This window comes from Achroia grisella, unplaced genomic scaffold (genome assembly GCF_030625045.1).
Source record: "Achroia grisella isolate CSIRO2021 unplaced genomic scaffold, CSIRO_AGI_Agris_v1 utg780, whole genome shotgun sequence".
Lineage (NCBI taxonomy): Eukaryota > Metazoa > Arthropoda > Insecta > Lepidoptera > Pyralidae > Achroia > Achroia grisella.
This window is the reverse complement of record NW_026713020.1, coordinates 129,199-152,209: the sequence shown is the minus strand read 5'-3', so window position 1 is coordinate 152,209 and position 23,011 is coordinate 129,199. Positions and strand designations below refer to the sequence as shown.

The 23,011-nt window shown below is 28.6% G+C and overlaps 1 protein-coding gene across 2 annotated transcripts; it reads right to left on the bottom strand.

The window, feature by feature from the left end:
* Positions 1 to 269: 269 nt before the first annotated feature.
* LOC131850994 (period circadian protein) lies at positions 270 to 20,110 on the bottom strand. Of its 2 annotated transcripts, none has more exons than XM_059201417.1 (11): positions 19,943 to 20,110; positions 12,295 to 12,354; positions 7,393 to 7,477; positions 6,649 to 6,759; positions 5,873 to 6,012; positions 5,022 to 5,291; positions 4,422 to 4,727; positions 3,607 to 3,703; positions 2,355 to 2,467; positions 942 to 1,013; positions 270 to 508 (listed from the first exon to the last, which is right to left on the bottom strand). In XM_059201417.1, the coding sequence occupies exons 2-11, from the start codon at positions 12,349 to 12,351 to the stop codon at positions 389 to 391; spliced, it is 1,371 nt and encodes a 456-aa protein (XP_059057400.1). In that variant the 5' UTR covers positions 12,352 to 12,354; positions 19,943 to 20,110; the 3' UTR covers positions 270 to 388. The 2 variants fall into 2 exon arrangements, with proteins under 2 accessions (XP_059057400.1, XP_059057401.1); XM_059201418.1 differs by having other exon boundaries at positions 271 to 508; positions 4,422 to 4,673.
* Positions 20,111 to 23,011: the final 2,901 nt, after the last annotated feature.

Below are 23,011 nucleotides of genomic sequence, written 5' to 3'. Positions count from 1 at the left end.
GTATAACAATAATATTATATTATTATGATTTAGGTATAACCAATCTTGTTATAAGTCATTTAGACTAATGATCACTGATGTATTTTAAATTGTGTATTACATGCATAGATACATAATGTAATAACAATTTGTGTAATATTCTAAACATACTTTAGTAGATAGAAATTTACTAATGCTGTAGTAGATGATATCTCCTAACAAAATCAATGAAAGACACGTATCGCAATAAAAGAAAACAATTAATATTACACATTTATTAACGTAATTGAATATTATATATTTACAATAAAATGCCTCTCATTTTTAATACAGTAAATTATGTACTGTATACATATTTTGTACTAATAGAATATATCTATATAATGCACATACATTAATATTAATACAGTTATTCTTTGTTTTCGGGGGACTCCTTTTCTTGAATAATCACAACTTGCTTGTTTGCTCGTCTTCTCGCGTGTGGTCCCAATCTAGCTCTTGGTGCCTCATTAGTTCCGTTTTGGCTGACCTATGGAAATTAATAATATGTAATTATATATAGAATTGGCAACATTGTATGAGAGATACACAAAAAAAATATATTCATTTATGAATCGCGTTGTTTAAGTTTGTTGATACTATATATACTAGGAAGGACCGGGTGAGGGTTGAAATTGATAAATTTCAATTTACTCTCGTTATTCGGGTCATTACTGGACGAGTCCAGATCTTATGCTTAAATGAACAAATGTCCCTGGTAAAGAGATCATCATAGGAGAATCATAAGTTATAATTATTAAATTATAGCGATCCACCTGATAGACGGGTCGCTTAATAATAAGTTGTCTTACTACAATTTTTTTTCGAAATACCCATTTTACAATTCTGCAACATGACTTAAAATGTATAACATTATTTTATAAATGCAGAATTGTAAAAATGTATATAGTGTATTATATTACCTGTACTTTTCTTCTAGCTGGTACGTTGTTCTCCAAAAATTTATTCACAGCTCCCAGTGTATTAATGGGAATCTATAATGGAAAAGACGATAGTTTCAAATAATACAAAAAATACTTTTACAAAAATAATAACCGCTATAAGGTTATTACTTTTGGATACATATCCATTTCGCTACATTGTGTTTTTAAACATCAGATTGTGTGTACTTTACCAAATGAATTCTCGTAGCAATGTGACGCGCAATTTATTTTCCCCATTTTTTAGGAGAAGATGTAATCCATCCACTCCGGACTGCTATTTTTTGTGGCTTTTGTTACGTTCGAGATTGTTACAGCTATATTACTGATATATTGACAATAGCAATTCTACAAATAAGTAGTAGTTTTCGTGAATATTACAAAAATATTTTGATTGAAAAATTATTTTGATATCGATTAGATACCTCAGCCATTTGATATGAATGCAATAGTGTGCAATCATACTAATGTTGAAATAATAAGCATAATCATTTCAGGTTGTCATGAAAATATTAGTAAGGTAAGTAGCTAATTAAGACACTATCAGACGACTGATTGTTAAGTAGGACTTTCAGCGGTTGCTCTCTCTATTATCAGATTAGAAGTAAGATAATTATTTTGCACTTCCATTTTCACACAATATTAAATTTCTTAAAAGCAGGATAATTATTTGCATGTAGTATTCGAATTAATGTTATATTTATTTGAACTAAAATAAAACAATATAAATCAGTGAATAATTGAGATATGCTTATCAATTCTTATCTCAAACAACATATGCTTTAAATTATATAGAGTATGTATATATTTGTTTTTTTTTTTATAGGATCACAGTTGTAATATGACAATAAGCTTGAACGTAACTTTTAATTCGTCTTCTGTTGCCATAATAATTTAAAAAAAAATCTATTGCAATAATTTTCTGTTCAAACATACTGTGCAACAGTATGTTTGATCTTCGATCTTCGATCTTCGCTATTTAAATTAATTAAGTTACTTCTACTTTATTGTACAGTTTTATTAATTATTGATAAATACATACCATGTACTCACTTATTTATTGTTAATGAGCCATTAGTACTTCTATCTTCAAATCAATATGCAATATGCAATATCAATTGCATATTTTTCTAGTACTTCAATAAAGGCCAAGTAATAATTTTACTTACCAATAACCTGCAAAATCTAAAATTCTAATTACGTATTATTATTCTAATAATATTTGTTACTACATAAAATATTCAATAAATAGAAATTAGGCATATATTTATATATTATAAAAATCCTGATATATTAGACACTAACTACTAATATATTATAAATAAATACTTGAAAATAAAATGTGTGGTTGAATGGTATGATTGGTAAAATTTTTAAGCATGAATATGAACTTACAGCTAGTATATCGTCAATAACTTGGGATACATTTGGTGCCTGTAACGTGATCTCCGTATCCGATGATGAAAGTGATGATACCGGGGTATTCTTCGATGAATTTGTATCAGAATCTGTTACAGAAATTAAACAATAGGTGAAAAAAGAAATGTTACTAAAAATTAAATAACATGCGATGCATATAGATGGAACTAGAAGAAGATGAAACGAGCACTTGTCTATGCTTATGGAGGCAAGTAGAGTAGATGTGTCATGCAGTAATGAGATGCTACTTTAATAAGGTTATTATAAAGTGTATATTACTGACATGCTTCTAATTGCAAAACTAATGAGTGATGGAACTATTACATCCTGCGGTGAAATAATAGAAGAAAACAGTCTACCTAGACTAGTAGATCAGCTGTCAATCTTTTCATTCTTAATATAACTTGTAACTTATACCGGTGTCGTTGATTTTGTTACTGACATGGAACTGACATCTCATTTTGTGTTGACATACATATACTTCCACATAGACGTGAAATAATTAAGCTTGATGTTCTTAAACATGATAGGTAACAGCTAACGCAATCTATGGACACTAACGACACCAGAGACCTCACACTTCTGCTCTTGAATTACAATAACTAGTAACATCACATCTTTTTTCAATTTAATTACCTATTATTTTTCACTCTTAGAACCGAAAAATAATAAACATGTAAGACAGCAACAATATTAACTACTGCATCCAGCTTTGCACCATGACGGAAACTTTTCCTCATATCTGTTTATATTGGTCCAAAAACATAGTAAGTACCATTTTACAGAGATATAAGAACATTAGTTTCAATACAGAAATTAAATTGTGGTTTAATATTTAACATCACCATTTTTCAGATAATAAGTGATAATATAGTACTTAACAAGTTTGTGAAACATGTTGTTAAGTCACGATAGGTACAAAAAAAAAACAAATACAAAATAAAATCTAAAAGATAAAAATATCATCAAAATTATGAGAGGAACGAAAGCGTTAAGATTATTCTCGAGTATTCCCTACAGAGGCGAGCTTCAAGGTTATCAGAGCTGTAAAATGTGCATAAATATTTTTATGTGGATCTAAATATAAGATCGAGATTTATGACAATCACAAATTTAATAAATTACTTGCCACAACAGAAATGAAATTGCATTAGTGTTTAATTATTTTATTATTGTCGTTGTACAAAACTTAATTCTAATATGTATTATTATTACACAAAGTAAGCACCTGCTTGCAAAGAGCCGGTTTTCTGAACGGAAACATTGGTGCTTCCGGCAGTATTAGTAAGGAAATTACCCACTGCTTTCAGGGCCGAAATGGGAATCTGTGGAAATTACAACCGTGACAGTATATTAAATTTTAAATATATGTAAATTAAATGATCAAAACTATTACGACATCGAGGTCAATACATACTCTACATAAATTTGTAATATGTAAAAGTTTCCATATTATCCATATACACATATGTAATAACTAAGAATATAGTGAATTATTTTTACCTCCTATTTAAGCCAAATAATGTTATTTGTTTCCATATTGACTTGAATGTCCAATTTATATTGTATGTTAGTAAATAGAGGTAAAGGATTCAATAAGCATATTTCTATTCACAAGTTATGAATTGAACAGAAAGTTCAAACTCTTACTCTATAATGAATAGGCGAACTTTATTGTGCTTTGAATTATAATAATAGAGCTGAATATAGTTTAAACCAAGTCAGTATTCATTAATTTTAAATACACACATATTTGAAATAATATAGAAGTTCTATAAGTTTATTTTAAGTGAAATCTGTAAGTTATTTTACTTTGCTGTTCCATTTGCTCTCACCGATTCTTACTTTTTAGCTTCTTTGCCATTATATAGGTAGTTAAAAGAAAATTACATAGATTTCGTGGTAAGATAATAGTTAGTTAAATTTAAGTCGCACAGTTGTGTGTGTGATACTTAGTTTAATGTTAATAAAAATAATTATATGAATAATTATAATTTTAAATTACAATACAAAATATGCTATATATGATAGTATTATACTTACATTAAAAATGTCAGCAAAGAAGTCCGGATTTCTTTGGAAAGTTACTTGTTTTGTGTATACTCCATGGTTTCCAGCACCTCCATTGACGGATTCTTCTGCAGAAACTCCAGCATCAGCAGCTGCATCAACGCCCACGTCGATTCTCCTTGCGATAGCTGGTTGAGTTTGAAATACTACCGGTGCAGGTTGGACCTCTCCACCAAGGAACCCTCCAATATAAGCATTCTTACGTAACTGATGTCGGGGTTTGTACTGAGTATGAATAATATGTTTCTCTATTACTTGAGGTCGAGATGGTACATATATCTGTAATATTTATGTATACATCGTGGTTATACATGTAAATATTTTTGCAAATAATTAAACAAACAAAACATTTTTTTCAACTCCAGAACGATGTAATATGCGATTGTGAAGTAGTAATCTAAAATAAATCATATACCAAAGTACGCTAAATAGCATGTATATAGTAGACTAAATCCTACTCTTATGAGAAGAGATCGTAAAATAGTTATGAAACAATTAAGTGTTATTCTATACTAATAAAACAATGACTAGAATAATCTATACATTAATTTTACCATCACAAGATTTACTCACTTCCTTGACAGCAACTGCAGGCTGCACGTCAGTCTTTACATTTTCATCATCTGTGTCAGTATTAACTGGAGCATCCTTTAATGCTACAAAGTTAACTTCATTAGCAGCATCAAAGTCGAATTCTTTATGAACTTTTTTCTGAACAGGTTTTGAAACTTCTATTGGCTGGACAGCAAGATCGGATTCTTTTACTGTTCCTCTGGATACTCCAAAAGATTTAGTGCCCGAAAACATGTATCCTGATCCTCCATTTGCAGATGAGTCACCTACCTGTGATTTTACTTGTATTAGAATACAAAAAAATGTATAAGTAACAAATTATAGATGCATGGCAATAATGATAGTTCATTCATAATGAGTGCCACATGCCGCAAACAAAAGTATTCAAAAATAAAATAAGTGAAGACACAAGTGCTTGTAAAATAGATTCGTTTTTAAAAAAAACGTTAGATTATTTATATGTATTTTTAAGACAAGCTTCATGCATTTGCAGCATTATAGATTTTTGCGTAATGAATCATGAATAGTGATAGCACATGCGCTAGAAATTAGGCTACTGTACCTTTATTAATTCTGATATTGGTTGCTACATCATAATTTGAAAGACATTTCAGTACAGGTTTTAAATCAAGTTAATCATAACAACATCTATCAGACTTCATTTTAATAAAAAAAATGAGAATATTATTTGATACAAGCATGTAAAATGAGTATTAGTAATTGAAAAGATACAAAAAATTAAACTGGGAAATTGATTAATCTTTTTTTGCTTTTTTAGCTTGCTTTTTTTGCTCCTTTCTCCTGCGTTTCTCTTCTTTTCTTCGCCTTGCTAGTTCAACTCTATCACCTACCAAACCCGATGCCGCCATATGGTTTCCAGATTGAGCTGAAGCATAGCCAACTCCAGCTGTTTTGTCTGCTTGAACTCCTCCAGTAAGACCAGCTTCAGCCCTTACATTGCCACCTGCAGTTGCGCCGGCATATAAACCTCCTGAAAACATCCGTACATTTTCTTTTATACAATTCTCATCATCATATATTTGTTAATTTACAAATTAATTTATAAAGTGATTGAATATTTATAAATCATTCACGTTGCAACAAGACGTATTAGAATATTGTTTGCATAGAGAGATATTAATTCATATGATACTACCATCGAATTTTACCAAAATAATATTATAATAATCATGTGTACCTCTAAATATTCATTATAATAGGAAATTAACAATGTGAGGTATAAGGAGATTAAATAATTTACTTAGATCTTAGATTTACTTTACTTGAAATGGGGAGTATGTTCTGCCTTTCTACAACATTAATTAGAGTCAATTAATGAAATCTATTGTGCTTTCTCCGGTTTTCCCGGTATAGTTCCCAAGGGCGTTTAAATTGATAAAATTTGGTACCACAAATCTCTACAATACTACATACAATGAAAATTGTATAATATATTTGTACATTTTAATGTATATCGATATATTTTGTTAAAACTTTGAAAGACTGAGGTATTGTTATGTTTATTTTGCAATAATTTCGTCAGAAATAATGATAATAATGTATTCATGATTAAACTCAACCCTGTGAATTATATAAAATTTGACTAAGGCAAACTAAAAGATCTTACCTCCAGACCCTCCTTTAGAATCAACTGCTCCACCTAACCCAGCTTTTGCTGATTGTCCATAAGGTGTTCCAGCTTCAGCGAAGAGGCCACCGCCTGCTCCTCCTTTAGTACCTGAAAAAAATCTATATTCAGCATTCAAGTTTTTTCTAAATGTCTTGATGAAATAAGAATATGCACATCCTATGAACCAATTAACGAAAAATGCTCCAAAAGACAGTGTCAATTTCTCTTTCGAAAGAAATAATACACTGTATTTCATGTTCTTAAATCAATACAATAAGACAGATGCTTCTCAAGTAATAATAATGTATCACCACATTTTAAAGTCGACTTTTGTATATTCTGTGATCTTATACGTCTAATAGGTTCAAAACCATTTTTAAAATTGAAGGTTCAAATTATTGTTCAGAATAAATTTCATAAACGCATGTCTTTTGTTTCTGATGTCATTTCTATTTCTTGGGAATGAATCATTGTGTCTGTGACAGGACATAATAACGTCCTTTTTGATTGACAATGATAGACACATAAAGTGATAGGTTTGACGTTATGGGTTTTTCACAACGTGATGGTAATTATTTGTCAGTTAATTGATTTTGTGTTTTGTTTTATCAAAATAATCGAATTTATTATATATATTAACAGGCCTATGTCCAGCAGTGGACGTCTTCCGGGCTGCGATGATTATGATGATGATGATGATTAACAGTTGTATAATATCATAATATATATTAAGTTAAGTACCTAATCCTCCAATACCAACAGCTGCATGGTATCCTCCAAAATTAACTCCCAATTTCCCATCATTGAATGTAATTAGCTGGGGTGCCTGAAAAATAAACGTTAGTCTTATTTATCACTTCAAGTTTTTACTTAAATAGAAAAAAAGGTGTAAGATATTATACTATCCTTTTCATCATCTGGTTTGATATTAACAGACGAAAGGATGAGTGAAAAAATTGTTATGGCTACATAATTGGGTATGGTATAATATATATGAGGGTATTATTACACATTTCATTAAATTTAGTTTTAGCTGTCTGTTTAAATTTGAATAAGCAAAAATATTGTTAATATAAATGTAAATTGTAAAATTTGTAACAGAAAGTAATATGATTGGCTATATTACTAGTGAAAATTTTGTTAATTTATTACTTTTATTTATAAATTTTAAATGGCTAATCTCAATATAAGTAAAAATGTGTAGTGAATTCATAATTACGACCGCTATTGTGTATAAATAATTAAACTATTTGTGGGTACTTTACTAAAACGTAGCAAAGCCGTCCACGGCGATGGTCCTGTACCTCCTCTATTACTATTTATTTCTAAATGAATAGTAATTAAATAATTCTGAAACGTATATTCGTTTACGATTTCATAAAAAGGCCATTTGATAACTCGATAGTCAGCGTTTATTGAATTTATTTGTTTTTATTACCCTGATAAATTACATTTTCCTCGCCTCTTCACATAATCCAGTTTCTATTATCAATCAAAAGAAAATCCTTAAAGTGACGCCATGTTTCTTCAGGGCAAATGATTTTTCATTTTATTTCTTTAAAAGCAAAAGGAAGAAATTTAAATAAAATGTTAATTTTTACTCGTATTATTATCGTCATGTTGTTAAATAATACTTATATAGAACAGTTACGTAGTATATATAGAAATGAAACTGCAATTATATGAGTTTACTTTTATTCCTCAGCTCTAGTAAGTTTCAGAATAAAATTGAATGCAACAAAATTAAGACTTCGTCGTAATAAAAGACGAGAATAAATTGCGATTCCTTTTAACAGACTTTAAACAGAATAAATTTTGAATATAAATATTTTTTTTATAGTTTTAAATCTTGTCTTCGGTTAGTAACAACGAAATTGTATAGGAAGGGTTATTTTTCACAAAATCAAATTTTGATGTAATCTGAATCCCATGAAATAGAGGATTAGATAGGATATAGATATTTTGTAGACCTATTATTCTCGAATTTACTTGTGAAATATTAATATGGAGAATATAAATTTGTTTCTGATATTACCTAAACTTACATTATTTTGAATGTGAATTTATTACAATAACTTATCCTGAAATATTATTTAAATGTTATTATTGGATATATAATACATTATAGATAATATTTTATCAATAAAATAAAGATTGTTAAGGGATTTAAGCATTTAATTTAAAACATGATTTTTACATGAACTTGTTTATAAATTTGTGTTACAAAGCTACTTTTATAAACAAGTTTAACACAGTCAATTAATCATTAATTAATAATTTCAACCTGCATATTATGACATGACAACAAGCCTATCTTAGGTCTCTTTGATATATCGCAAACAAACTCTGCTGTATTGTTTCGTAAGAGCTCGTTTAAGCTGTCAAAATAGTACCTATCGTAAATTCGCCGGTGAGTTAAACAACGGTTCGGATTTCCTATTGTGAGCGAGATAACGGCGCGTGGCAATCGAATATACATCATTCTAAACATAGCTCTCTATTGTGTAAGCTGCTTAATAATGGACACCATTTAATATCAAGAACTATGATTCAACTCACGGTATCCCTCGTAAATGTGGGGATTGAGGTAACGTGACAATGCCTATATAAGCATATATATATATATATACATTATCGCAACTAAATCACGAAAGTGTCAACAACTTATAAGATTGAGTAAAACTATATTTTCCTCAAAGAAGCCATTGGACTTTATTATTATCACATATATTCGTAGGTATTTTTTTCACATGAGTTCATTATATGGGCCATATATAACAATAAAAATATATCTACGTAAACAGAAATTTTATTGTACTGTACGAGTACATCATATGTAACCTCTTCTTTAAGCTTTACCATTTTTGATGTTATTACATAATTAAATATATATTCGTTTAGGCAATTTTTTATTTTACAATAAATTTTAATTGCAGCCTTTTTGCGTGACTTTTGTATGGATTTGTTTGAATTCGTACTTTAGAGAACAACAGCATATTTTTAATTTATTCAGCATCTGTCAAACGAAATGAAGGATGAAATTGTGACTCAAATTTTACATGACACACAGTCGATATATTTGATGGATGATACTAAACAGTATTAGAAAAAAAATGAGTATCGCTATAAGTATAATGGTAGATACCACGTTTTTCTTTAGAAGTACGCAATATAGGTACATTTTTTATATTAATAAATACTAGAGTAATGATTTTTGTGCCTAAAAAAGACTTATCTGAAAATTTTAATGTCAAGTTTTCGCTTGAAATACTGGGTAAATCAGTTCTATTAGCTTTTGAATAATTTATGAGTTTCGGACTTAGTTTGAGCGCGTCTCATGGAAGATGGAAGAATGCTTGATGCCGTTTTTCATAAAAGAAGTCAAATTATTTTTTTTATAAAAAGTTTAGGTACATTTAGTATTCTTTGTAGATAAGGTAACAGAAAAATCTATTATATAAATACCTTGAAATTTTGTCTTAATTGTATCATACTTTGTTCACTATAATTTACGTTTGTTAAGTAATATGGTGGATTCCATGAGTAACGGTTACACGTAATTACCCAGAGCAATTATTTTATGTTCAGTAATTGTTGCGACATACAAGTACTGTACGTATTCACGTCTATGGAAAATAATATTATTGTAAATTTGTAATTTTAGTTTTAAAATAAGATTAACATTACAAGTGTGTTCTTTTAAATTTTTACTACATAAATTAATAACAAATTACTACTTGAACATATAACAAGTTTTATATAAAAAATGTTGTATACAAACAGCAGTTTTTTTATATTCCTTTATCAACATTTGAAATAGAAGTCTTTTTTGTTTATTGTTTTTATATATAGTTCTCTCACTGCGTCTACTATATTAGACGTGTAATCGCATATCTTTTTTATGATTTATTATTACTTTAGAAATACGTAATAATAAATCATAGAAAAATTAGAACAAGAGATTCGTTTAACTAAGAATAGAAGTACGAACCCCTTTTATCATGAACTGTGGCTACCACCTGCATACAACGAATCTGTGATTCATCTCAATACAAAAGTTTGTGTGGTCGGAAACATAGCATAAAAGGTAATCTTAACTCCCCATTTTGTTATTCAGGCCCAAACGTGTGTTGGTTCGTGCTCAATTCATTCTGCAGATACCTTTACGATTCCTGTTTCCCGATCGCTGCTTTTTATGTCACTGTTTCTCGGACCATCGCATTTTACGAATGTTTATATTGCAATTTTCTGTGCTTTTGTAGTTTATATAGGGTAAAAATTAAGCAATTAAAACTTAGTAGTAGAAAAAGGATATAAAGCAACACTATGTTCAGTATCCTCTATTGAGTGTAAGGTTCTTACTTAATATTAGCCTTGGCTTATTTACTATATATAGTTTGTATATTGCCTCACTGTCTATATTGTCAATGTACGAAACATAAAATTCGACATATGAAATTAGTATGACTATTTCTCATAATGTAGTAATAAAACCAATTGTATATATTTTTCCACTAAAAGCAGTTATATGTAACTTTAAAGTGAAAAGATTTACTGAATTATATGCGGAATCTAATAACACGATATGGTTTTATTAAATATAAAACATGTCATAAAAGATAAATAAAATATTAAATATACAAAATATACATGTATATGTTCGTGTTATCTTAATTGCAGCAAAGTTTTCTTTTGCATTGAGTTGACAACCACACTGATACCTACATTTCAAAATGAGAATATTAATATATAATGAGTTTAAGTAAACATGAAAATAGAACCCCCGAACACGACTTTCTAAATTTTCTGATTAACATTTTTTTCAAGTATAAAACTTATTTCTAAAAATTTTTCAATGTAAACATTGAACTTTTTTTCAAACCATAAATATTTATTTTACCTTTTACTTTCTCGAATATCCGGAGGCCATGAAAATGGGCTAATAAAAAAATTCATTACCCGCCGTGATTATAATTGCTTTGTGAACAAGAGCCATCTATAAAAAGATGGCGGTTAATGCATTTAAAAAGACGACAGAAAAGTTAAAACTAATTACATAGTCTGTACCAGTTAGTATTTCAGTATACGTCTAGTTCGTTTTATATTTTTTATTGTATTTTCGTACTTTGTTAAAACGTAGTCATCATAATATTAAAGATTTTTAGTGCATTTTCTTTAGGTACAATGGTAGTTTTATGTATTTATCCAGTCTTTTCTCCTCCTAAATATTATATACGTGCTATTAAATCATGGATTATATTTATAAAGTTATATGTCAAAACTAGCTACGTTTATTATCTACATTTATAGTCATTTTGATAGGTGAAAAGTAATAAATTGTAAACCTATTTCAACATTTTATACGGTATTTATATGAAATAGCTCTTTACAAGGTAATACTTTATTACTTATTTATTTCATAAAAAGATACCGAACTTAAAAGACTATGGAAATAGTAAATAGTCGGATCATTTATTTTCGTATTAACATATAGGAAAAACATAGTGGATTTTCTGTTTTATAAAATACTTGCTTCTGTAACATATTCCATAATTACCCCTATAATGTATGTTATTCGCAATCATTAGCAATATTCGCACTAAATATTGTTAACGATCGTTCGTCGAATGAGTGCCTACTTACGGTATAGACTTGCGACACCAGAACGCCGAGCAGTATTAATGTGGCCGAATGCGCCATTGTCTGTAAAAAAGCAAAGAATTTCTTAATACTTAGATACTTGCAGATGTTGCAAGTAAATATCCACGTGAATATTTACGTGATTATAAAGTACTGAGGAGAGGTTCTGTGCATAATGTTCTGTATAATGTCATTGAAGGATATATGTAATATGTTGAATACATTATATGAAAGGGTTATTTACCATTGACGGTGATAAACACCGTTTATAAGCACACGATATTTCGACGCTTTTAAATAATATTATTATATTTACCCTGATACTATAATAATAACATCAGAGTATATACAATTCGAAATGACTGTGAAAAATTTTGAAAATAATATATAATAAATGTGATATAACTCTTTTTTTTGTCTCCTTGTCTAATATTGTAAGAATAGCTAGCAATCTCTTTCAATTCCAGAATCGAAATAGGTAACTAAGGTATCAAAAAAAGAATACACCAGGGTAATAGATGAAAAACGCTAAATAAATCCTATCCTAACACGCTTGTCATGGTTGTACGTAGTAAGCGAAATCTTCCTCTCAGGGGAGTACAAGCCTCAGCTGTGGGACTTTAATGGGATGTCATGATGTTGTATAACAAATTAACACAACTATTAAAGTTTTACAAAAATTTATATATAATTCACTGAAGAAAATTTTAATTACGGCTACTTTTACCCGGGTGCATGAAAAAGAATATAGTAATTATATACTTAGGTACGTAAATTGCGTAACTACAATGATATTTTTTTAATTGTGCTTTTCAGTGGTAATTAGTTTGTATTTATTGGAACTTTACGTACGTAGGATAAATTCGGGCTTTTTTATGTATTTTATTATTTGTTTTGTGTTATCAATACTGGAACATTACAGTAAGTATGTAACAATGTGACATTCTACTTTCACAAGAGTAACATCGCTGAACTCTCATGAATATGTCGGAGAACACCATTAAAATTTGAATAATCTATTCCCCAGAAGTTATAACATCTTCAGAATTGATGTTATCCTAAAACACTTTCTATAATGTTAAAGTAAAGATGAGAAAAACACACATAAACTTGACAAATGGTGTTACTTTAGCAAGCAGATCGTAACTAATGGATCCGTATATTAAATAAAATACGGTAATAATGTATACCAAAAACGCAACAGCTTGTAAACTTATATCAATTACCTACTGCATGATCCAACTTTCTTGTATAGGATTTCAAAATTACTTTGTATTTATATTATGTTTATATTTAGTGATTTACTTTCTAAGTTTTGATACCTATCCATTTTTATTAATGTAGAATATGCATTATTTAAAGTAAGATATTACTGTCTTTAGTCTAAATGATCTCGACCATTTTCAATTGCTCTAATTATTGTAGTAAATGGTAGCCACGACCAGTTTTTTGGGGTTTGCTATTTACTCTATGTTTTCATAATTATCTGTAGGCATACTGGCATAACTGGCAGTTAATTCTAAAAACGTATTGTCTTTGTATCTCTTAACACAGCGTTATACATTGTTGAATAACGGATAGAAAAAGGGTACATATACTTTTTCTTTTTGGCTCTTTGTGTCACACAGTAAGAATAGTCGTCACTCACTTTCATCTCCAGAATATATATATAATAGATATAAAACTCAGATTAGATTCCATCCCAACACGTTTGTCCAGCATGGTTGTAGTTCTTGTAGCTATTTGTATTTAGTCCTTTCTTCTTATGTAGCTGTTGTGACCACATGTGGTTGTTCTGTGCTCTTTGTTCTTTTAGTCTAAATTTTCCTTAACATGGAATTTTAAATGTGTGTGTAATGTTTAAAGAGAGGCCTTGATAGGACGTGTAAGCAATATTTACGTTCTAATTGCCAGATTATGTTTGACCACGAAGACCTTTATATTTCTTAAATCATAAGTAAATATACAAATAAATCGAGATAACGAATGGATTTAAGAACTTGTCTCTAAAATGAAGTATTAGTATAATTTACTTGTAAAAAACACCATTTTACACTATTGTTTAATACATTTATGAAATCGAAAAGTGTGGTATTTATTTATATACTCGTATTTCGTCAAGTATGATAATGAAATAGGCTCGATATAGGATCTTGATATTTGATTAATATTTAATTTTATTATTTTGAGTCAGCTATAAGGAATTGGAAAAATAAAAAGAGTTTATAGTGACTTACGCAGGAGTATTTTGAAGTAATATGCAAATATTAACTAGCGATATTTTTGCAAAATAATATACTTACTTTTAGGGATTTGACAATTTGGTTTAGTGTTATTTTACTACTTCACTTTTAGTTAGTTAGTTGGCGAAACACTGCTCCGTCTTAATTTTTTTGTATTTTTACATTTTATGGTGATAATTTTTTAATTAACTTTAAGTAAATAAATTATATATACATCGTAAATTGTTTAAGAAATTTAACTGTGATATATTTAAGTTATTCATAGACAGCGATATATGCTTGTTTACATATTAAATCAGATTTATTTAAAAAAAATCGTACTATACATAGAACATGCATAGACCGTAACGTCTAAATGCTATAATGACCTTGTTACCTGCTGTTGTTCAATTACCCAAATCGTAGAGTGAGTGGTTAAGTGTAGTATGCATACTGTTTAATGATCGTATACCTACTTACCTATATATTCCAATTATTATAAATTAATTTGAAATAATGACATTATTAATAATTACATACAACATTTATTAATTGTATTTATGTACTATATTATAATTAGTGCATTTATTACTACAATACTATAAAGATGAATTTGGCCTTAAAATTTTTTAGTTAAGGATGTAGTAGTGTATTTTTTTGAAAAATCAAAATTTTGGGACATTTAAGCGTGACAGGATATAAAATTTGTCATTAAGGCTATGTGGCTAGTAATTTTTTCTCAAATTTCTAGAAATTTGAGAAAAAGTTGAACATGAAAAAATTTTAATTTAAACAAGAATATGACGAGTAAAGCTCAGTCACCGCTATTAGAAATGTCTGCAAATCCGCTGCTGCTTCCCATTACGTTATTTGATGTCATATAAATTTCTTGCCTGATGGTGTAAAGTAATTATGAATATAAAATGTTTTTCAAATTCTAACATATCAGAATATTCATAACTATCTGCTTCATATGAAAATTCATAGTGTTACGTATTTTTATATAAATGCTTTTATTACGATTTATAATGCAAATATCACATTTAATATTTTTTAAACCGAATGTAAGTAAAGATTATTGTTTATCGAGAGATACGTAGTACAGTATTAAGAATAATGATATAAATGTACTTTATTCCTATAATGTTGATTGTACATTGACGTAAATAAAACATGCATATTTATACCGGATTGTGTCTACCTGTGATGAAGTCACAGCGGAAAAATTGCGCACCTATTACAGGTGTATTTAAATAATTATGTGCAGTATATTTACTTATTTCCGTTATAATTTTTAATATTTTACAATATCCTTAATATGAAAAGGAATATTGATATTAGTTATCTTATTATTATGAATATATAATATTATAAACGTGAAAGTTTATAAGTATGGATGGATGTTTGTTACTCTTTCACGCAAAAACTACTGAACGGATTTTGTTGAAACTTTAGTTTAGTCTAGTTACTTTTAGTAATATAGCTTATACATCAGAATAACATATAGGCTATAATTTTCATGCGGACGAAACCGCGGGCACAGCTAGTATTATATAAAAAAATACCTTACAGGCAAATCCCCTTGAGTTTTGTTTTGAACTGCGTTTGACATTTGTTATATGAATTTACGCCGTACATACAAAGAATTATGTTTTAGTACGTCGTGACATTTAATTAAATAATTACATAACAAAGAAGTTATTTGGATTTACCTATTTTTATAACAATTTTGATGGGCTCTCAAAATTGTTCATGCAGACTTCTAATATATATAATAATTAAAAAACATTTTATAAATCCATGACTTATCATTAGTGAATAATGTATTTTTCCACATTAGAACAATCAGTTTTAGAAATATTCATTACGTTTAAATAAATTTGTATACTTATCATTAATAAACAAAAGTAGATATATATCTCCAAGCATACTGATTGACTATACAAAGAGAAAATAATACGAATAACATGTCAAAACACGTATTCAAATTAAAATATATATGGTTGGAGTTCAATATCCAAGTATATTTGGATATTGAACTATGCCTACTTCGTATAATTATTAGCTACAAGGATTTTACAAAGCGATAATAGTTTATTTTCTCACAACTTTATTGCGGCAATTACAACAAAAATACAATGTAATGCACGCTACTGTACTTGTAGAAGTTATGCGAAGTACCAGTAGATAAACCTGTATTATAAGCACTGATAAATATAGATTGTACTAAAGGGAGAACATATAAGGTCTATATGAGTACGTTTGTCTGAGTTATTACTGTTAGCTAGCATCCTGATGTGTTTCGGTTTGAAGGCCAAGAGCAATAAAATTATAGGTTACGGAGGCATACCATTATAGTAATTAGGAATGGCAACGGTTAAGTGTTACCACTAGTGTCTATCATATCTTATAACTATTTTTTATATCATCAGACTTACAAGTATATATTTATGACCAGCACTACGACATTATGTTATCATATGATGCCCATGATATCATATTTTGAGGAACTAAGATGTTATGCCTGTTATCCTTATAATTTCAATGTCTCATGTCACAGTTGATCCGAAATACAGCTTATAAAGCAAGCCCACACATGCAGACGACTTTATACAAAGTCTAGCTACCGCAGTCGGCCTCTGTGGTCTAGCGGTTTAGCATACTGTTTTACTTCCGATGGTCGCGGGTTCGATTCTTCGCGCGATACAAACATCTGTATTCATGAGTGTTTGTATTGGTCTGGATGTTCCCTATGTACAATATGTTTGTATTTAAAAAAAATGTATTTTATATTTGTATCAGTTATGTAGTATCCATAACACCATTAATATCATTATATTAAATTGTAGTTACATTAAAGAAACCTTTTGATAATTTCATTTATGGTTCAGATATAATAGGCTTAGTTCAGACTCCAGACTCTCACAAGGAATAACTTGTAAGTTGAAATATATATTTTAGTGTTTTTGGTTAATGTTGTTTTTATAATTACTAAGTAAATTTTATCTTCCTGCTTACCCGTGCCCTTCTACTATCGCAAGGTGTATCTGTTTCATCACTTGTTTATACATGACTGAATTAACAGTGCATGTTCCTTTATTTTTTTAACATCAATCTTTTGTAACCGGAATTGCAAATGTGCTGATGGCCAAAAACGGAAAGTGGTTACCGTCGCTTGTAGATATAAAAAGCATCAAGGACTAAGATATCCTTGTATATACCCGGTAAGTCCATTCAGTGGTATATTTATAGATATTGATAGAGATAGGTCGCGGCAATATATCTCCGTTAGACTACTTATCTCTATTTAAAATTGCGGTATCAAAATTTAGTTGGTGTTAACATGGTTTGACTTAATATGCTCGGGAGTAAATCTTTTATTTATCTTTATATGTTTGCGAGTCTACTATAATAGTTAAAATATAAATTTAAATTTTATTAAATTAAAATAAAAATAAAAATAAATGTATATCACAATGGTATTTAGTTATGCCTTTCATTTAAAAGCAGGTGTTGTCATTGAAAGCGAGCTAGAGTCAGAGCTAACTTAATTGCAGAAACAAACGAGGTAGAGCAACATCGCGTACATAGATATGTGTATCTCAATTTCTAAAACGTAATTAAAAATAGTTTCCTCTCATATTAACATATTTCGAATGTAATTATTTGTTAAAAATTGATATTTATTTATAATACGAATAAGGAACAATTAATAAGATTGTTCTTTATTATTATAAATAGGTATTCAGTCGTATTATAAATATATTTTAATGGCTCTAAGTTAACAGTTCGTTATTTTATAAGTCGACCTATTTTATTTTATTGAATTATTTATTTAATAAAATAAAATAAGTCGACTTTATAATTAAGTACGTACTAACTTTTTATATTCAGATTTCATAGTAAATCACTGCTTTATTCAAGCTTTATACAAATTTATAAATAGTAGTGTAGAACTAAATAAAATAAAGATGAAACCACTCGTGTTATATTATGCGCATAGCTATTACAAACATTAGTTATTGCATCGAATGACCAAATGGCGTCAGAACTCAAGTGCAACTTTCACTTGTACGTTGCGCCATTTTATAAGATAATAATATTATATCATTGGTTTGATAATCTTAAATAGAGGCACTAGGTTACTAGTTTTTTTCGATATCATTTTATTATTCTAATACATAGAATCTACCGTTAATTTATATTGTTGTTGTTAAGTCATAGTGTTCGTCACCTTAAAAAATAGTTAATACTTTTTTTATAACTTTTTCTATTACATTAATATGTATTACATAATAGATTTAAATGATTGTGTTTAAATCTGCTACCACTACATTAAACAAAATATTATGCATCCATTAAATAATCAAATATAATTTTGCAAAATATAACTATCACTATCACTATAATCACTTATATTAATAAAATATGATATAATATATTGTATTTTTAGAACTATTTTTATTATTAAGTTGTAGTAATATTGCTTTTGATACAAGTATGTGCCTGGTTTATATTATATTATGTTATAATGCCGCTTTAATTTATGAGTTCTCTTATAGAGTTGGAGTTGCAGTTGAGGTTGAAGTTGAGTTACAAGTTATGATCGGGATTTCTATTTTCTCTATTTCATACTAGCAATTTAGATTAGTTATTAACTATGTATTCGCTATTTATAATTAATTTAATAACATCATTGTTATATTTTATTAATCATTTAATGGCTAGTTTTGTAATTTTTTTTATATATAATAATATATATTATAGGTATAGTCAAGGTCTTGCTTCATACTTGGTGTTGTATTATTGTTGTATTTTATTGTTCACGTACATTTATCTATAATATACATTTTACAAATAATCGAATCTTAAGAATGTGTCGAGTACTATTTGCGTTGATCATGTCCATTCTATATAGTAGGTAATAAAATCTTTATATTGCGAAGATCGGTATGTTCGTGATCAGAATACCAAACCAGTCCATTGTTTTAGCCAGGAAGCGTATTTAATGAATAATGTCTTGTAATTATATTATACTGCGTTATTCTATAAATGTTTTATTCGATGTTGTAATTATCATTCATCACAATAGTTTGAAATCTTAATAATATTATATACGCGAAAGTTTATAAGTATGAATGTTTGTTACTTTTTCACGAAAAACCAATGAACGGATTTTGACGAAACTTTACAGTGTATATTACTGTAAAGTTAAGAGCAAGAAGAAAGAGAAGAAGCTGATGCATCAGAATAACCTATAGGCTATATTTTTTATTGAAATTAAACGCGGGTGAAAGCGGGCCTATCTAGTAAAATATAATTAAGTTAAAACAAATACATTCTTAAAAATACTAATTCATTAGGTTTTTAAAGAAATCTACGTGTAAGTATGTGTAAATAAAAATTTAGATAATAAAACTTATACTTACTTTAAAAAAACAATTAGTCACGACACAATTGGACACAAGTAAATATATAAATTTTTAGATGATGATATAAACTTAATCTATTTAAATTTAACGAATGTTGTTACACCGTCGCGTGCACTGTTGAAGGCTTTGCGGAAAAAACTGCTAGTTGAATGGCAATGTTGTTGTACGCTATGCTTCACCATTCTCCTTATTATAACCGGTGTCATATCAGACCGGTTGCTTGACCCCAATCACACCGTAGTTCGGCGACAAACAATAGACTTTTTGTCCTATTCAATACGTGCATTAAACATGACATTATGATGCATAGATTCATTAATAATGGTTCTGATGAATCAATGTTAGTTAAAACGACTGACAAAAAGTTAATTTTCATATAATTGATTGGTACATTAACTATATTCTTAAAGAGTTAAATGGCACATACTCATATATACGTATGTATTTCTTTATGTCCTATTAAAACAGGAATAAATACTTCGAGCTTTAAGCATCTTTTATTTAACCTGTCTGCTAACTGGTTTGTCAACATTTGTTTTATTATAGTCAAGTCGTTTTATTTATTTAGTAAACACATGAATTGAATTCGGCAGGTATTATAAATTATGTTTGAGATATGAGTACTGTGTAAATAAGCCCGGTGGAATAGTTTAGTAATAGATATTGGAAGAATCTCCATAAAATTTATGTAGTAATATATGTAGGTACGAGGTTTGAACAAAAAATATTTTGGTATATTTATAAATGCTTCTGCGAATTGAAATTAAAGGAAAGGTAAACAACTTATCGGATATTTTTCCATTCATACTAACATTATATATAGAAAAGTTTAAAATTTTCAGGACTAAAACAGTTGATGGAAATGTGGAGATAGAGCATATCCCATCTTAGATCACGTTAATGGCAAATAAGAATATGGCCAATCTGATGGTAATGGTCGAATAATATGAACGCTTGAAACGCCATGATGGAGGAAGACAGGCAACATTTATTTTATCCAAAAAAGAAAACAGACGTAGGCCAAGACAATTGCTTTCATTAGGTATTACAGTAATAAGCATATTATAAATAAAATCATATTTCTTCATTAACAATAAAGGATAATATATATTGGGAATTTAATACTAGGTACACAGTACTGCGATTTTTGTTCTAACAGCTAAGACCGGCTAAGCTCACTTCGTATTCGAATAACTTTTTTGTTTTTTAAACTGAGTGAAATAAAACAAACACTAGATTTCAAGCAAAGCTTTCCACAGTACACGAGTGAAAAGCGCACCCAAATTGGTTAAGCGATTTCTGAGATTAACGTCCACAATCGCTCAGATGAACAGATTAGTTTATTACAGTTATAACAAACATCATCTAGGATTCTATTACATTGATAAGTGTGTGTCTTTATCAATAAGAGTTTTTCTCATATAGTTATAATCCATAATAAAAGTGAATTAGGATGTATGTGACACATACAGAGCATGCCATGTCGAGAACACAGTAACCATACTACTAAATATCCAAATATGGTGACTGATGACATTAAACAAAATAACATCTTTTAGGTCGAGTACCTACACAGAAGATTTTATTTTGTTAAATTGTTATATGTATTGTTATTTCTACAGGACGCAATCGGGTATTATTATATGTATAGGTAAAGTATCTATACCTTATTTGTTTGATTTTCATTAGCTGTAATCATAATTATAGGTATTTATTTGGAAATATATAAAGTTCGTTAAGAGACAGACCTCTTAGCATATCATGGATTCACCGCGTGATTTCTGATTTAATCCAAAGGAAGGGAGAGGGACTATGAGCAGATAACTTGTCTTGAGACACGTTGTTGTATGGTAATATGCAGAATTTATTTTGTATTGCGTGCGTAGCTTTGTACACAACATCTGTTGCAAATAATTTTTCCTATCTTCGGATTTTTTTCAATATCAGAAGTTCTAGTACAAGTTTAATAATTAAAATAGTCAGTACTTAAGTGGTTGCGACATATTAAAAACTGACTGTTGAAATCATGCATGGATTTCACACACCAAAAAATACTATTGTCACGCATCCTATAGTTTCTTTGTGTATGTTACAACTTTGGCCAAAACTAACGACACTATATTCATTAAATTTCATCAATATTTTATTTCCTTTAAATAGCTACAGATAGCGTCAAAGATCTCAGCACATATACAAATCTTGAATAGTGTCGAATCTCTTCTATTATTTTCTTGTTAATCTGGCAAAATAATCCTAAGTAATCTCATGTTAGCATTAGATATTTAATCTATTTATGTACAATATGTATCTATTTATGTAAAACAAGCAGACTATTAAGAAATAATAGTCCTAATTTGTGTACCAAAGGTCTTCCGATATCGTCTCCAAACGTTTCTATCCTCAACACGGTCTCGTCACATCTTACTAGGCTATTATTATTTATGAAATTATAAAAAAATCATACATGATATATGTCATTATTTAATGTATGTTTTCATGTATAATTTTCTTTTTCAAATTAATAATGAATAATTATCACAAAATATTATACTATTCAACTTTACAGTAGTCGCAATATAATATTTAATCTTTGTTTGTTAGTCTATTTTCATGCGATTCTTCTATCATTTTCATATATGTACATATACACTTAACTAACTTCTATCTTAAAAATATTGTAAAAGGAATTATATTCTTTAATTTTTAATAATAACATATAGCTTTTTAATTGACAAATTGCTTTAAAGTAATTACTACGGCCTTCATACGCCGGAATTAAAAGTAAATATCAAAAGTTATTTGAATATAAACCATGTGATTTATTCATTTAGTAAATATTTTCCATTATTTTCGTTATAGATTTAAACTTGTTATGGAGTATATTATGTATATATTATATAAATGTTTTCTTAGAGCTAGGAACTGCAATTTCTTATTTGTAAAGTATGCATTATGATCTATCGAGTAAAATGGAGTAATAAACAATAATTAATATCTTCTATTATCAATTCTTATAATTTATACCATAGTTATTATAACTGCTATACAGAAATCTGTTATTGTTTT

Excerpts from the sequence above, each read along its gene's own strand:
- LOC131850994 (XM_059201417.1), bottom strand. The coding sequence starts at position 12,351 with ATGGCGCATTCGGCCACATTAATACTGCTCGGCGTTCTGGTGTCGCAA. Across the intron at positions 1,014-2,354 it reads TTATTGACGATATACTAGCT|ATTCCCATTAATACACTGGG; the intron begins GTAAGTTCATAT and ends TTTCCATTATAG. Across the intron at positions 509-941 it reads CAGCTAGAAGAAAAGTACAG|GTCAGCCAAAACGGAACTAA; the intron begins GTAATATAATAC and ends TAATTTCCATAG.